Source organism: Rhamphochromis longiceps, linkage group LG13 (genome assembly GCF_057381845.1).
Source record: "Rhamphochromis longiceps isolate RC_006_pf linkage group LG13, R_longiceps_female_GT1.1, whole genome shotgun sequence".
In the NCBI taxonomy this organism is placed as follows: Eukaryota; Metazoa; Chordata; class Actinopteri; order Cichliformes; family Cichlidae; genus Rhamphochromis; species Rhamphochromis longiceps.
In genome coordinates, this window is record NC_140569.1 from 25,155,497 (window position 1) to 25,171,713 (window position 16,217).

The following is a 16,217-nucleotide window of genomic DNA, read 5'->3' on the forward strand; positions in this document are numbered from 1 at the left end:
TCTCAGTATGTACCCCAACAATCATTAAGAATGAGTCATTAGACTGAGAGCCTTCTTTCTGCACCATAGTGCCTCTCCTCTTCCATGGCTGATTTAAAAAAAAAAAAAAAAGTGAATGCACAGCAAAAAGGGAGCTTTACTTATTTCCAACCACCTCACATGACTTTGGACCTGTCATACAATCCATTGCTGTGCCCCGAGAGTGAGATTATTCACTCATTTCTGCAGAATTAGTCGGACGACTGAGCATGGCAGGCTTGAAGCCAAAGAGAATTTGACAGAAGCTAAAGTTCCCATGCCCACTTCTGTTCAGCTATTCGCTGGCAAGCGCGGTCATTTTCACACCCAATGGTTTCTCTGCTCTATTCATGTCGTCCTACAGGGCTGTTTGCATAGGAAAATTACATGTTGCGGGCATTCAGTTCTCACATTGGAAATCTTACTTTGAAAGGGGATTACTGAATAGAATTTGTGGTTTGAAAGAAAATGGTTATTTTGTGTGTTTTTGTTTCACTGTACAGAACTTTTGTAATAAAACAAGATGAAACACAACGAACTGTTCAAAGAATGACCACATCTCCTGCTGAGGAACTTTGTTTTGTTTTTTTTTAATTGGGACGGAGAATGTCAAAACCATATTGTCCTGAATGAAACCTTTTGTGTGTATAAGAGCAGTGATGAAGACAGCTGATGAGGAATAAATCAACCGATGCCTCTGAGTGCGCACAATACTGCAGTGATTGCTTCTCGGTATTCTGAAGCATTGGGAGGCGCGAGCGTGCACCTTTTCCTGTTTAAATTAGCCATCGCACAATCACAGAATGAAACCCCAATGAGATGGAAGTAGAACACTCTTCCTATTTAAGAGATGAGCAGTGATCAACATGATACAGTGATTGGTCTAAGATGACAAGACATGAAATTAACTGGCAGAGTTTTGACTACACAGAGTCCTGTATATCTTCACAAACCAAAACAAGCCCACATAACATAAGAGAAGCATAGTAAGATTACAACAGACTGCAAAGAAGCAGAAACCCCCTCCCACACTGATTCCAGGAGCCCTCAGAAATCCACAGTGTGAAGTAAGGCGTCTTATTTCCAAAGACCAAAGTGCTGACAGCAGAGAAATCGTCACAGATGGCTGGACTGCCTTTAAAAAATAATGTAGAAGCATGCATTTACACCAGCTAGTATATCTATTGCTAGTGTACACTTACAATATACAACTATACAGAAAAGGTTGGAAACACGGTTGATTTAAAAAAAGTGTGAACAATTGACAGGTTCAAAAACAAAGGTTTAAAATTAAAGTAGAAATGTTACTCTCCTGACATCCTCGACTTTTCTTTTTTTGGTTCACGCAACAAAATATTTAAAAGAAAGAGAAAAAAAGCTTTTTGATGTGTAAATATATATTAAAAACATTGATGAAGACGATGTGCAAATTTGATTCATTGCAAGCAATTGCATAATGTAGCTTAAGTGATGGTTTCGAGGTGGGGCCAGGAGGAAATGGGTGCAAAAACAAAGGATCAAGACCAGCGAGTCATGGCTTCAATGAATGATTCTCCACAGCAAAGTTACGCAACTAAATCAAACTCAGTGCTCAAAGACCATCCCATAGAACGGAAACATTCACACTGGGAACACACAAGCAACAAAAGTTACATTAAGTAGCATATTGATACAGACTAATTCAAATCCTTTTTGTAATTCATAATTGATCTGTGAGCCGAGACGCTTAATTTCACGTCCCGAGAGATCCGCACAACGTACGACCACATAATCCGCCCCAACAATACACAGCACCGAGTACATTTCCTTGCCATTCAAGATTTGGATATAAAAGTAACACTGCAAGTAAACGCAACACATTGTAGGAAGTCATGATAACCTTTGAAGGAGCTCAGAGCTCCTACAACTACTCCAACAGTTTCCTAACTGAAAACAGGACTCCTTTTAAAGGGTTTCCTCCAATCTAATTTACCGTGGTTCTTGGGAATCATTGGACAAAAAAAAAAGGAAAAGTTGAAATCCAAATGTGGTTCAACTGTTTACAACTTGTAGATGCAAACAACCCAAAATAAAGTTTTAAATGTAATAAGCCAACAAAAGGAAGAAAAACATTGTGTTGCATGCCCCAAGTCCTATTTACGACTGATAAATAAAATCAATAGGGTTGGTTTCGCCATGTTTTCCCTTGAATGGATCAAATAAATTAATCGATAATTATAGAGAAAGCGTGCAAACACAAATAAAACAAGCATGTCTTAAAATATATCAAACACTGGTGTATGAAAATTCCAACACTGGATACGCAGTCTGCACAAAGACGTCTCGACAAACCAATGAACTTATAATGTAACAAGTGCAATGAAGGTCCATGTGCAAATTGGCAGAATTTGCAAATTCACCATTTTCATTTAACAAAAAGCGACGGATGGTGATATCTTTGGATGACGGTGATTACAGATGAGCTTTCAGAGCGAAGCACTTACAAACTGAGGAAAGAAAATGAACACTAAAGAGGATCCTCTCAGTCAGTCATTACACAGACTGTTTACATTAGTTAAAAAAAAGGCAACCTGAAAGCAGACAAATAAATACGATGACTTGGCATTTAAAACACGAGCGCAGCATCTTCAAACACTACAGCTCTTTAGATGTAACTACAGGTACATATACGCACATGATGATTCTGCTTGTCTTCAAACAGACAACGATGTGAGGGGTAAAGATTAAAAAAAATGTTTCAAAAGGAAACAGTTTTCTTTAACTGAAAGGTGTGAGTCCACACTAAGGCAATGACATTTACAGATGGGTGGTAATGGGACAGAAAATAAATACACAAACATCTTTCGTCCTTGATGTAGTAAATTACAGGGCTGTCATCTTTTGGCAGGTGAAAAACAAAGATGGAAGGATGGGGCTGTGAGAAAATTTGCAGAGGCTCAAAAGAGTCCAGTGAACATTTCTCTGCACCCCAACCTCTCTCCTCCTCTTATTCCTCTGCTGGCTGGACAGTGTCTGTCTGTGCTCAAAAACAAGACTGAGACAGTTTTATAGTGAAGCCCGAGAGGTCAGAGGAAGGGGAGTGATGACACCCGTCGGTGTGGGCTTTAACAGTCTGACAGAGATGAACAGTTAGTGGTAATATTTTGCCGACCCTGTGCCACCGGTACTACGGCACCTCCAATAGCCCAGTTCCATCCTGACCTGTCTGCCCGGTCGAGGCAGATGGACGAACAGCAGGACGATTACGGCGAGGACGAGGCAGCTGCGTGGTATTTGACGAAGGCGATGGCTGCCAACTCTTTGCAGAACTCCTCCAGCACAATCACCCCCTCCAGCAAGGTCATGTGGTCGATACTAAAGGGAGGGCAAACAGAAAGGTGAGAATATCCCCTGAAAGTCACCTCAGAACATACGACCCAGAATCATGTGGAAGTACGTACGTGATGCCCTCTGGCTCCATGCCTAATAATCTCTTCCTCACAAGCAAGAGTTTGGGTGTGAAGTCTGGGATACGGTGAATCCTCAACATGAGATCTCCAACCACCTAACACACACACACACACACACACACACACACACACACACACACACACACACACACACACACACACACACACACACACACACACACGAATGCAGAGCAATTACAAAAACACAGCAGCTAATTTGAGCAACAGCAGTAAATCACATCTACTACTATCTAAAACTACTTTTACATTGTGTTCCACTTCAGATTTCATGGATTTGAACTGACTCCCACAATAAAACGAGTTGGTGTTGTAGCCGGTAAGAAGCAGGGTGAGCAAGATTACCATGAAGCCAGATTCAAAATGGCACGCAGCAGCACTAATCAATCAAGAAAAGTAATAAATCTCCCAGCACACAAATTAAAGTTGGGCTTTGAGCTCTGGGCAACGAAGTGTCTCCTATCAATGATGGATAAGATAATTACACTCTAATGGATCAGTCACACTAGAATGAAAAGAGGACAGCTACCTCCTTGCAACCAGAAACATTGCTAGTTGCCCAGGGGTTGCACTGAAATCGTTTTGCATTTGGGGTCCAACTCCAAGCAGCTGCAGTGACCACTTTTTATTTTTTGTACAGGGCAACTACTGGGAGGCAAACTGTCTCCAAACAATCTGACTCGAGCTGAGTCCAGTCACTCCCAGACAGACTGACAACATGTTTCCAACAATCCTCTCATCTGAGACATGCCTCCTTGCAATAGGGGACTCGACTGAACTGGTTTCCAACTGGTTATGTTTATAAAAGCAATTTTGCCAAACATCTTTGTGATTTTGCAGCAACTATGTCAATATTTGAGAAATATTTTCACCGATTAATCGCAGTTAATCATCGTATTTTCACAAACAGATTGCATGTAATTGCCGACTCAATCCCATTAATTCCCAAAGTGACAGCAGACCGAGTCCATCTAATCGCCGTCTTGTGCATCAAAATTCCTTTGAAGACAACAAATGACTCGAGCGGTCACATCCTGGTCAACTACTTTAAAAGGAAACAAGATTGCAAGTTGCAGCTGTAGCACAATCAAGATGGGCACCTTACCCTGACGATGACAGAGAACAGGGACCTGCATCCAGGGGCCAGGTTGATATAGGGGTCCAGCAGGTATTCATTCAAGTGAGGGTGTGGCAACAAAGACAGTTTGGACAGCACGGCAGTCACCTGCAGGTTGACATCATAGGGCTGGAGGACAGAGAGGCAAGAAGATTTAAATAAATTAAAATGATCTGATCAAGAGTTTTGAAAATTTTCCTTCACAATAAGTAACAACATGAAAACAACACAAAGTGAGAGTTTATTTACGTAACCGACTGACTGACAGCTTTTAGTTTTGATTTCCTAAATACGCTCCAAACTCTACTTGAGTCATTCTGTTCATTCATGTTCTGCTTGAGCATCTCCGATTCGCAACAACAATGTCACAGTTTTAGGTCCGAACATATATACGACGTGCTGTAAACTTTTAAATCTTCAAAAGTATTTGATATGTGAAGCTAATTTATTTTATTGTTGTTTCTGTGGTACAGCTTGTTATATTTGCTCAACCCAGCATGAAAATCACGTTTTATTCATTTTTATAACTCAGAATTTGCTGTTGAAACTCAAGTGCACGCTTTATTTTACAGTGTGAAATTCAACTATATATCACAGAGAATTTTTCACTAGTTGTCTTTTGCACTGTGAAGTTTTTTATCGGTGTGTACTCAAATATAAGATTTTGTTTCATATTTTTACTAGTCAATTATCTGACATCTTTTTAATGTATCTGTGCCAGATTACAGATTCTGATTAATTCTGATGGTAAGAAAGGGCAAGGAAATTATCATGATTTTGTCTTTAATATTTTTTCTCAAAGTGGGTCGACAGACCATTTTTGAAAATAAACAAAATTACATATCATGAAAAGTATTTAAAGTGACGCTACAATTTCATATTATTAAAAGTTTAATGTAAATTGGACACTGGTGAGCAGAAGGGCCGTGTTGATTTGAAACAAACCCATGTTCCAAAGAGTGAATATTTCCTTTGAATCTTTATTAGTCATCTTCACAATGACCGTAAAGTTCTGGCTTTCAGTGGTCATTATTAAGCAAACAAAATAGAAAATCTCTGTAATCTCTGTAAGCCCAACATGAGAGGCATCACTCACAGTAAACTGCAAGCAGCAGTGTTTCATTTTTTTCTGACAGCAGCAAATCTAATAACTGTTGGAAGTGTGGGAACATTAAATCAGTTTGAATAATCAACTAGTTTCATTTTAATTTGTGCGGATCTCACTCGACAGCTGTATTTACACTACTTATTTAATTAGAACTAAAGTTGAACTTTTTTTTTTTTTAACCTTCTCTTGCTTTACTGGAACGGAGGAGTAAGAAGGAATTAATGCATATATCAACACTACAGCAAGCACTTGATCTGAATTATGAAAATACTGCAGTACAGATTACACTCACTTGATCTAGGATGCGACCCATCCTGTCGAAGAGAACCTTAAGGAAGTGGCCCTCAAAGAACGGGATGTCCAAGTTACACTTCTCAAAAGGCTTTGGATTTCCCCTCCAATCCCACCGCTGGCAGATGCCACAATAGTCCCTGAACTGAGAATAACAATGAAGAAAAATAATAAGCAGCAATACAGAATGAGCTGCTGCAGCACTGTCAGGGGATCAAAACAGTCCCAGAGAGCACTGTGACAGATTTTTCTCTATTTGTTGTCCAGTGTGTCACAAGCTTTACAGTAACCTACAGCACTCTCACCTGTCTGTGTGCATCTCTGAGGTAGGTGTCGTATCCTGTGCCTTCAACGTGATATGATGACTTGGCCTCATCGGGGACCAGACACAGGAAACTGCAGGTGACAGAGTTTAACAGTGAGAACTGAGCTGAGCTGAGCGATGCACGGTGCATCACCATGAACAAACTGCGCACCTGTTCACGATCTTGTGGACTTCTGTTTTCCCCTCAGACTTTGAATGGTCAGGACTTTGTGGTGGAGAAGTGCTGAGCCAGTCAGACCCAGACAGCTTCCTCTCTGGAGAAAGGTCATCACCAAACAGTGGATCCTCCTCAAGATCTCTGTAGAGAAAACATTTATTCATAAAGTGATTTGCCTCAGATCCCTGCGCATTTGAGAAAACCCACATCTGCATCACAGTATTTTATGGCCCTTTGTGTGTCTGTGGCAGCTTGGAGCTTTGTATAATTTGTCAGTGAGACTGAAGTCCTTCAAGGCTTCAAATTGATTATTTGAGAAAATATATTATAACACTAATGCATCAAGCAACTGAATGCTACTGAATGAAAAACAATCAATTACCAAGTGAAAGAAGCTCTCATGAGAGTTCGTCTTAATTGAGATTTTCATTACTGTGCACAAGAAGAAACATGCAAATTATTTCTCATTATGTTTCAGTCTCACACAGCCTTGATTTATGTAAATAATTAGCCGAGTTGCATTTTTGTGAGCCTACATAATCAAGGCTCAGAGGAATTTGACCAATTAAAACACACACTAATTATGCATGAGAAGTAATAAGATATCCTGAAAACACAGCTACTTCATGCATTGGTTTTATTTCAAAATTGTTGCATTTGTGCAGAGGATCTTCAACTTCCAGCAGCTCAGGGGAGGTTAAAGGTCATAAGGGGGTCCTTACACAGCATCATGAGGCTGGCCATTTTCGAGCGGCTCCCGCTCTTCCTGTGGTTTATTCTCCAGGTAATTCCTCTCCTCCAGGCTGCGCAGCACCAAGTTGTGGAGGATGTGCTGGTTGGGCTTCTGGATTAACTGCTCAAATAGCCGCAGGGTCATGATGCTGATCTGAGGTGGGACAAAGAAAGGAGTAAGGCTCTTCTCATTCAATAAGTGCAAAGAGTGCAAAAGCAGTTAAGCTAGTTAAGTGTTTTCTCACTAACAGAAAAGTAGGCAGCGACTGCTGAAGAATCAAACAGATGATTCAGCTGCCTTTTGTTTGATGAAAAAGACTACAATGGCTCTTACAGATACTAATTAAAATTCATGGGCTTTGGGTTAATCATATGTTTCGCTGGAACTCAGAGTCCTTGAAAGGCAGATGGCCATTTATGCTTTTTAAAGATATTAGCTACAATTCAGTATAAAAAAAGTGTAATATTAAGGCCTGAATGAGTTGGGTTTGCAGAAATAAATAGTGGTAAAGATGCATGCAGTATAATAACCTCATCTGACAGGTGATCACAGTGCTCGATGAGTCTGTGTCTAAGTGGATTCTGAGCGATTGTAGCTGAAGTCTCGGGTTCTCTCTCCTCTCCCAGCAGGAAGTAAACCATCTCCTGCAGCAGAGCCTCCGATGTCACCTGCCTTATGATTCTGTTCAGCAGAGCTGTCGAGGTCAGGATGCCAACCTCAGACCTACATGAATGCACAAACCCACAGCAGCAGTCATGACAACGCCTGTAGCACACTGACAGGACCACAAACATGATGATTGATGTTTCAAAGAGGGCCTCACGTCTGCATAAGCTGTGGTTCCATCACAGAAACAAAGAATCTTTCTCTCACTGCTTTTGCCATCACTGCAGCTGCTGACTGCAAGACAGTGAAGACAAGACAAAAAAATGTTGTTCAGCCTTTTGTGTATTTAATTTATTTAAAAAAAAAAAAAAAACTTCCTTGGAAAGACTCTTTTATTCTGTCTGTTCATGATATGAGTCATCAAAATACAGTGAGTCAGCACTGGGTAAGAACCTTCTGTGCTTCCTTGATGAGCTGATCACAGTAATCAAGCCAGGACAAGAAGGAGATGAGAGCCCTCTTCCCTGTGAAGACAGCAGCATCCTCCTTCAGGTTATATACATCTAGACTAAAGGAGGGAGAAGAAAAAATACAGGTATTAAAGGACGGATTCAAATAAATCAAATAATAAAACCACTAAAAATAGTATTCAGCAGAGCACACTATTTCAGGAATAATCAGATCTGCAGATAAGTATTTATGAGTCACTTTATTTAGTATGAAGTTTTACTGAGAAATTTACCCCCAGTTGACCGACTCTACAGTCTCAATGTCCAAGGGGTCCATGGACTGTGGCAGGGCTTTATAAAAGGAGACCAGCCTGTCGGTGAGAAGCTCACAGAGCTCTGTGTTTTCAGTCAAACACTTGGCAGCAGCAGGCTCTGGTAAACTGACCAGCAGCATCAGGCCCTCACAAGCCTTCACCACAATCCTGCCATCCTGTGGACAGGAAAAATATATGACACAGCTCATGATTTCAAACTGAGAGCTTCAAAAGAGAAAGACTTTACATACATAAATAAATCATCTTCATACAGGGAACACTTACAGGACTCTTTGTGAGGTTGAGCAGGGAGGTGACCAGATTGTAGTTGTTGCTGTTATTGTTACTTGTTGGACTGGATGTGGAGACAGCAGCTGCAGCCTGTGGTTCATCTTGGTGGTCAGCTTGTTCCTGTGCCAGAGACTGACCAGTGTCTGGAGACAAGGCGTTTTCCTTCCCCCCTTCTGTTGCCACAGGGCTCTTTATCTCAGGTCTCTTTGACTTATTCTAACAAACAACGTCAAGGATAAGACATACTCTCTGAATGATGTGCTTAAAAAAAAAAAGAAGAAATATTTGCTTGTGAAATATTTCCCCAATTGTGCAGATCTCTGGTGCCCTAGCAGCCTACCTCTAAGAAGAAGTTGACGAGATAAGGGTCCTGCTTCAGTTTGGCACAGACTATACAAAGGAACTGGATCTCTTCATTTTCTGTAGGAGCAGCAAGCACCTCACCGCACAGACGGATCAGTTTCTGACAGGGTCACGTCACAGTCACAAAACAAGATCCAAGCAAGTTACATAATGTGTCAGTTAGCAGAATATTTTTAGGAAATCCAGACTGCAGCACTTCTCACCTGTACAGGTCTGTGGACGTTGATGTGTGGCAGGAGGGGCTGTCGAATATGTGCCAGCAGCTTTGTGTAGAAGGTGAGCACCTGCTGCTTCATTCCAGGAGGACACTGGTGGGAAAACACCATTTATTGAACTTCATGATGCCAGTGACAGTTTTTGTATTTACTGTTACTACTCGTGACAGAAAGTGTCAGCCTACACCAACCTCCATAGACCCAGTGCTCACAATTTAAATCACAACCTTGCTATTCAACAATACTGCTATTTACACACATAGAAAACAGACCAATTCTGGCTCCATCAGTCTGTGACAGTGACAGCATAATGACATCCAGACACAGAAAGCTTTAACCTTGACTGTTTCCCACAGCTTCATTCAGACGTTGACACAACACTGACAGAACAGGCCTATTTATGTGCTGCACACTAGTTTTGACAGTCAGGTTACTTAAATGGGCGTCTATATTGTGACAGTTGTTTCTTGTTAATCTGACCAGTCACTGACACTGTCTTCACGGCAGTAAGGATTTACTGTAAATTTGTATTTTACAACAACAACATGTCAGTCTGAATGAAGGACATGAAACTTGCTCTGCAATTTTCGGGAGTTTTATGTTCACCTCCAGCAACTAAAGCCTTGCAAATTGTCCTTTGCACTCTTCAATGTTTATGGACTAATCGTTAGAGCTGGAAAGTGAAAAAATCCTTAAGCTTAGATTTTTTTTTTTAAGTGAAGAGAAAAAAACTGCTTATCATATATTTAGGAACAATAATCAAACAGACTATTGAACAACCAAAATAACTGGATATTTATAGTTTAGCAGCATATCTTTACCACAGCTATTTCGTAACAGCAAACACCTTTGAAACCCTTCAACATAACCTGACCTCCACCTCACTAGAAATGTAGCCAAATGCTGTGCTAACGCAGCCATCAACTATTTTAACTGGCCTGTACTTTCAACTCCACCTGTACATTTCCTGCTACTTTCTCGCTGAAGTTTTTTAATTTATCAGTGAGAGAATTACAATCATCAACTCATTATAACAAAAATAGTCATAGTGTCAATATTAGGACTCTATGTTTACTTTCCTGTATGTAGTCAGCAAAAGCATGAGTGCCTTACATCTGCCTTGCCCAAGGTGTAGAGAGTCTCCAGGATCTTATGGTGTAAGAGATACTCCATGCAGGGTCCTGTCTCTCCAGACTCCCTTTCGGCTTCCTCCTGGGTCAGGATGTCCAGCATCTGTTCCAGGTGGGATGGGATGTTGGTGTCTGTAACTGGCGCTTTGTCATCTAACAAGCAAATTCATAGAAAGATATGAGAAATATTAAAAACATGAGGGGAAAATGCCTTACCAATCTTTAGCAGTCCATGCAACAGCTTCATTTGTTTTTCACATTTTTTGTTCACATAAAGAAGCACAGCTAGTAACAACATAACACATTTGTAGTTACATTTATAAAATATGTCAGTCATCTTTCTGACACACTGCATAATTAGGAAAGTTTGATCATCAATTGTGGACAGTGGTGTGGACAGTATTAGTTCATTTTGATGGCAGCCAATATTACATTTGACTGCACAGTAAAGTTTTTCCATTTAATCTTCTTTTCACAGAGTGGGGAGCTTCTAACATGCGCACCGATATTAGATTGGTGCAGTAAATGACAGCATCAAACATAAGAACATCAGGCAAAACCAAACAAAGCTACTTGTGACAAGATTCCCCCCCCAAAAAAAAAAAAAAAATCACTACATGAATCTGTGTGGATGTCAAGATATAGATTCTAACTTATTGTTTCAGACAGTCCTTACCAGAAGTCTCAATGTAATAATGTGTAATGGCCTTCCAGTGATAGACAAAGTCTTCCTGTAATGGCAGCGAAGGGGCAAGCTGAAAAAGAAATTTTGAAAAGATGAGCTTATGATAATCGAGAGACTAATGATTATAATTACATTTCTACATATATCACTCACTTTCAAACAGAGACATTAATATATTCTCGTGCTAAATGGTTCTCATGTGCAGCTACAAGACACCTTGATTGTGATGTGATCGCATTTCAAGCCCAGCAGTTTGCAAAAACATTTATAATAGCGTAAACGATTTCGTTGTCAGGTAACATGAGAGTTTTACTATTTGAAATCTACTTAAAATACATAAACAAATATAACAGTATGTCCCAGAGTTGTAAGTTGATTTTGGACGTTTACTCAGTAAGTGCTATTTAGAAGTGGATTGATAGTCTGACCGCATTTGAAGTCAGAGTTATTCACTTTGAGTTGCCTGTATTGTGCGTGGTTTCAAACAGCTGGAAAACAGAGCTGAGACACGTTATTACTGGTTTCTAGCTAGTTGTCTGCCTGGCGTGATAGCATGCTAATACTGAGTTCTTAAATACTGCTGAGGAGGACAACTCACACATGTTCCCTTTGGTATTAACGTTAAGGCGTTTGCGCAATATCAAACACGGTTACCCAATTATTCTGACACCACTCCTGAAGACGAGAGCCTTCTGTTTGAAACGGGATAGCTAGCTACAATGTTAGCTTAGCATCTCGGTGGTATTATAAGCTAACTCGGCATCTATCAAGCTCAGTTTACCAAGCTATATGCAGACAGATGACATGCTGCAATTACAAAAAAGGCTACTTAGTACTTTGTCATGGCACATACTCAGGCACATTCATAGGTAACCAGAATGAGCAAACTGACAACAAAAACACAAAGCGCTAACGTTAGCCGAAGCTAATTGGTTAGCTTAACAATTAGCTACGATAGCCTTGTTTGGCGTAGTGATATATGGTGTCTGGAAAACAAAAGAAAGACGTAACACAAAAGCCAGGCAACAAATAAAATCAACATCGGTTAAAAACTTACCGCTTCTACAGCGTGCTGAAGAATGGACGTAAATTTGGAGAACATTTTGTTCTTCGACTGGACTAGTTTCTCTCGAGAAGACCTAGAGAATTCCTCTATCTTCTTCTTCCTATTGCTACTACCTCGATCCAGATTGGAGGTTTCATACAATGACCCTTGTAACGAAAGAAAAAAATGTAAGCAATAAAACACGTAGCTCGTTGTCGACAACAGGACTTTACAGGCCTGGCACAGGTACTGTAAACAAGACGTCTACAGAGTAGTGATGGGATTTCCGGCTCTTTTTAGAGATCCGGCTCTTTCGGTTCGGCTCACTAAAAAGAGCCGGCTCTTTCGGCTCCGAACCGGCTCTTCAGGTTGTTTTGTTGCTTTAATTAATTTATTATTAACAATAATATAAAATTATGCACAAAAGGAATTACTAACATAAAAACAAGTGGTTTTATTTATATATGTTTATATATAAATATATGCGGTGGCCCCTAGAGACAAAACACGTACAAACTCCAAAACACATTTCTAGCATGAACTGAACTTCCAAAGCAGAGCTACTAGATCACTTAAATTACACAATTGAAAGCATGTGTGTATTGTTTGTGTATTTATACACAGGCACTCATATATATATTCAAATAATTTAAAAAAAAAGTTCATTTACCTGTTACTACGACACACCAAATCCGGTCGTTGGTACTTGCTGGCTTGTGTAGCCACAAGATAACAAAGGCTCAACACTGCGCCCAGCATCCTGGAGCACTTCTGTTGTCTTTTGTACGTGTTTTGAGTTTTTATGTGCTTCTGAGTTTTTATATGCTTCTGAGTTTTTACGTGCTTCGGAGTTTGTACGTGTTTTTACGTGTTTTGGAGTTTTTACGTGTTTTGGAGTTTTTACGTGTTTTTACATGTTTTGGAGTTTGTACATGCTTCAGAGTTCGTACGTGATTTGAAGTTTGTATGTGCTTTGTCTCTAGGGGCCACCGTAAATATACTTTTATTTATTCACTCCACATAAAATGTAATAAATAAATCATATAATATAAAAATCAACTATTCACATTTCAAGTTTTAACTATTTAAATTTTCAGCTTTTTCCTTTCACAAATTTAAAGTGAAAAGAACACAAAACACTGCAAACCACAACACAATTAAATATAAATTATAATATGAAAACTAAAAGAACATGCACATTCTCTGTCATATGGACCTGCATGAATAAACTTTCTCAATCCTTTATCATCTGCAACCGAAAATAGTTGTGGATGATTACTATACCTTTCTAATGTTGTTGTCCCTGCCTCTCTTTCTCTCTCTCTGGCTCTGTTCCTGTGCTACTGAGTGTAACTACCGCCCCTCCCCCCTCTGCCCAGCGTAAAGCACAAGGCTCGCGTGCAGAGTGAAGCGGAAAAAAAGTGCGAGAGAGAGGCTGAGAGAAAAAAAAAAAAAAAACCACGTGACGGCTCGCGATAAGGGGCCGGCTCGCGTCGTTCACGTCAAAGAGTCGGCTCTAAGAGCCATTTCGTTCGCGAACGACCCATCACTACTACAACGAGTTAACGTAGGCTCACTTTGGACACGGTGGCACTTCCTTCGCCAAACGCTTGTTATGGAGACAACCACCAGGGGGCGTGAGAGCACTAAACAAGCCCTTCTGATGGTTGACAACTATCAAGGCATACTAATTGAGTTATAAACCAATAAATTCAATAACAAACCGAGATCAACATTCAGTTAAACATGTTCGCTTCATATATTCAGTGGCACAGGTTTAGCCACCGATAAGCTCAAGTGAAGTGTTAATTAATAACTATAAATACTCTCCCTGATAATGCACTGATTTCCCATCTGAAATTAGGCGTTTTTTCCGCTGCAGGACAGAGTTTATATGCTTGCTTAAAGTGTCACTTTAAGAGTAAAGTTTAGGAGGTCACGTGAGGGAGGAGTTTGCCAGAGAAGTAGTCATATTAATGGGAAAACAGGGGGGGAAACAACAGTCACATCTCCTGAGTGCCTGTCAACTTTATGATTTAGACCAACTCACGTCCAGAACAGCACAGTCATCCCCGGCAGAAAGTAGGCTATACCCGGTTTAACGTTTAGGTGAGCCGACAGCAGCTGCAGGCAAGGAATTTCAAGCATGATTTAATTTATTCCTTAATAATTCCATGATATTAGGTTCAAATATGGGCACAAACTTGTTGGAAAATAAGAGAGGGGGGGAAAAGGGATGCTGCCTGATCCAGGACACGCCCTGTCGCTGGAAAGTGCCTCTTCACCGCTCGTTCTAGTCTAGTCCACCAAATCGCAGGCTGTATGTGTGTCCTTGCGCTCAATCCCAATAAATGACAGGCTCAAACTTAAAGCATCAGAAATATCACACTGTCAACCTTCTGCACAGCTGCACCGGGCCATCTTCTCCCGTTCATTTCGGCAAAGAAAGAAGAGACTCTACCTACCGGGCATGTCTGCTAGAGGTGAGTATCTTTTGCCGCAGAAGCCTTCATAACAGTACATACAGAGGGGGGAAAGTCTCTTGATGTTGGAGGAGGTGGTGGAGGAGGAGGGGATCTCGGTTCGAGGATGGGTGAGATGGAGAAGGGAGTCCCGCTGCACCGTCTTACGGAGGATCGGGCTGCGGTAATGACACTGATATTGTAAGTAGGTTACACCGGTGCATAGCTGAAACTACAGCTTCCACCGCTGCAGTCTTTCTCCCTTTTTTCTTTTTTTAATAGCCTACAACTTACTTCGTTGCTCTCCATAAAACCTAAAGATAGATCTAAGCCTTAAAAAATGACAAGCAGCTCTGTGATTGCTCTGTGATTGCTCCTTTAATCAGGGAGGTGCGTGTCATTAGTTCAAACCTGCTGGCTGTTGGTGGAGAATAGTCAGTCAACAGCAGGCGTTTGATAATCATCATTTGGTAAGGATTAACCGGTGAGATCAGGTGATAGAAAGTTCCTTTTATTTATTTTATTATTATTATTTTAGAAAATGCATGCTAAATACAAACTATAATTCCTTGCAGTCTGAGTTGTCCAGATGTTTTTGCAAGATTGACATTTTTTGGCTGAGTATGAGCAAACAGTTCAGGCAGGTGGATAAGAGGAGCTTGTTTCCACAGGCTTTTGTGCTGTCTTGGATTTCTGTCAGGTGACCTTGCGCTCAGGCACAGCATCCAGCTGTTCCTGCTATAGCTGTGATCAGATGGTCTGACTGACCAGAGCTGAATAAAAAGCTAAACATGGCATCAGGGTTATCATATTAAATCTGTAGTTTGGTTCATTATGATCAGTCTGATCCATTTAGTGGGTAAAACAGCATCGTTTTTTGTTTTTTGTTTTCTAAAGAAGCTGACTATTCAGCAGATATCTCCCCTCCAGACTCTATATGACAGAGCCTTGTATAGCAAGAAGGCTTTGAACTCCCTCCCATTACCGATGTGGACTACTGTATCTGCTGGTGGAGATCGATGAAGCTAAGAGCCCACTGCTTAAAAAGTGCCCCTGTGGTACATAGATGTGATTAGCACACTTAAGCTCCTGCAAACAGCCAATCACCATTCCTGGGAATTAATTGCATCCTACATCCTATGGTTGTATATGCCAGTCATCTCCGTGCTGTTTAGACAAACATGAGGTTACTAATATGTGGATAAATCAGGCACAAACAAGAGCTTTTTCATCAATATGTCACATCAAGTCATCTGACATTACATGTTTGATAGTATAAAACAATACACACGATTATTCTTTTGTTGTAACAATCTTTCTTGGCAAAAAATCCTGATACCCCTGGAAAGCCTGTTTATTTCTCCTTAAATGCTTCCAATTTATAAGGAAAATGCATTTGTGGGTTGAAACAGCAGAGTTGATGTAAAATTTGCCACTTTGT

General features: G+C 40.5%; 1 protein-coding gene across 2 annotated transcripts; it reads right to left on the reverse strand.

The window, feature by feature from the left end:
* Window positions 1-592: 592 nt before the first annotated feature.
* Window positions 593-14,837, reverse strand: fhip2a (FHF complex subunit HOOK interacting protein 2). Of its 2 annotated transcripts, XM_085428667.1 has the most exons (18): window positions 14,780-14,837; window positions 12,327-12,481; window positions 11,261-11,339; window positions 10,568-10,737; window positions 9,443-9,547; window positions 9,217-9,339; window positions 8,871-9,092; window positions 8,565-8,761; window positions 8,276-8,390; window positions 8,040-8,116; window positions 7,747-7,939; window positions 7,206-7,369; window positions 6,478-6,624; window positions 6,307-6,397; window positions 6,003-6,146; window positions 4,591-4,731; window positions 3,459-3,562; window positions 593-3,372 (listed from the first exon to the last, which is right to left on the reverse strand). In XM_085428667.1, the coding sequence occupies exons 1-18, from the start codon at window positions 14,835-14,837 to the stop codon at window positions 3,261-3,263; spliced, it is 2,397 nt and encodes a 798-aa protein (XP_085284793.1). In that variant the 3' UTR covers window positions 593-3,260. The 2 variants fall into 2 exon arrangements, with proteins under 2 accessions (XP_085284793.1, XP_085284792.1); XM_085428666.1 differs by lacking the exon at window positions 14,780-14,837 and having other exon boundaries at window positions 12,327-12,513.
* Between the last annotated feature and the right edge of the window lie 1,380 nt (window positions 14,838-16,217).

What these genes read in the sequence shown, in the direction of transcription:
- fhip2a (XM_085428667.1), bottom strand. Translation starts at nt 14,837, where the DNA reads ATGTACTGTTATGAAGGCTTCTGCGGCAAAAGATACTCACCTCTAGCA. An exon ending in TCGTCAACTTCTTCTTAGAG is followed by an intron (nt 9,093 to 9,216) that starts GTAGGCTGCTAG and finishes GTTGTTTGTTAG; the next exon opens with AATAAGTCAAAGAGACCTGA. An exon ending in TGTTCTCTGTCATCGTCAGG is followed by an intron (nt 3,563 to 4,590) that starts GTAAGGTGCCCA and finishes TGTGTGTGTTAG; the next exon opens with GTGGTTGGAGATCTCATGTT.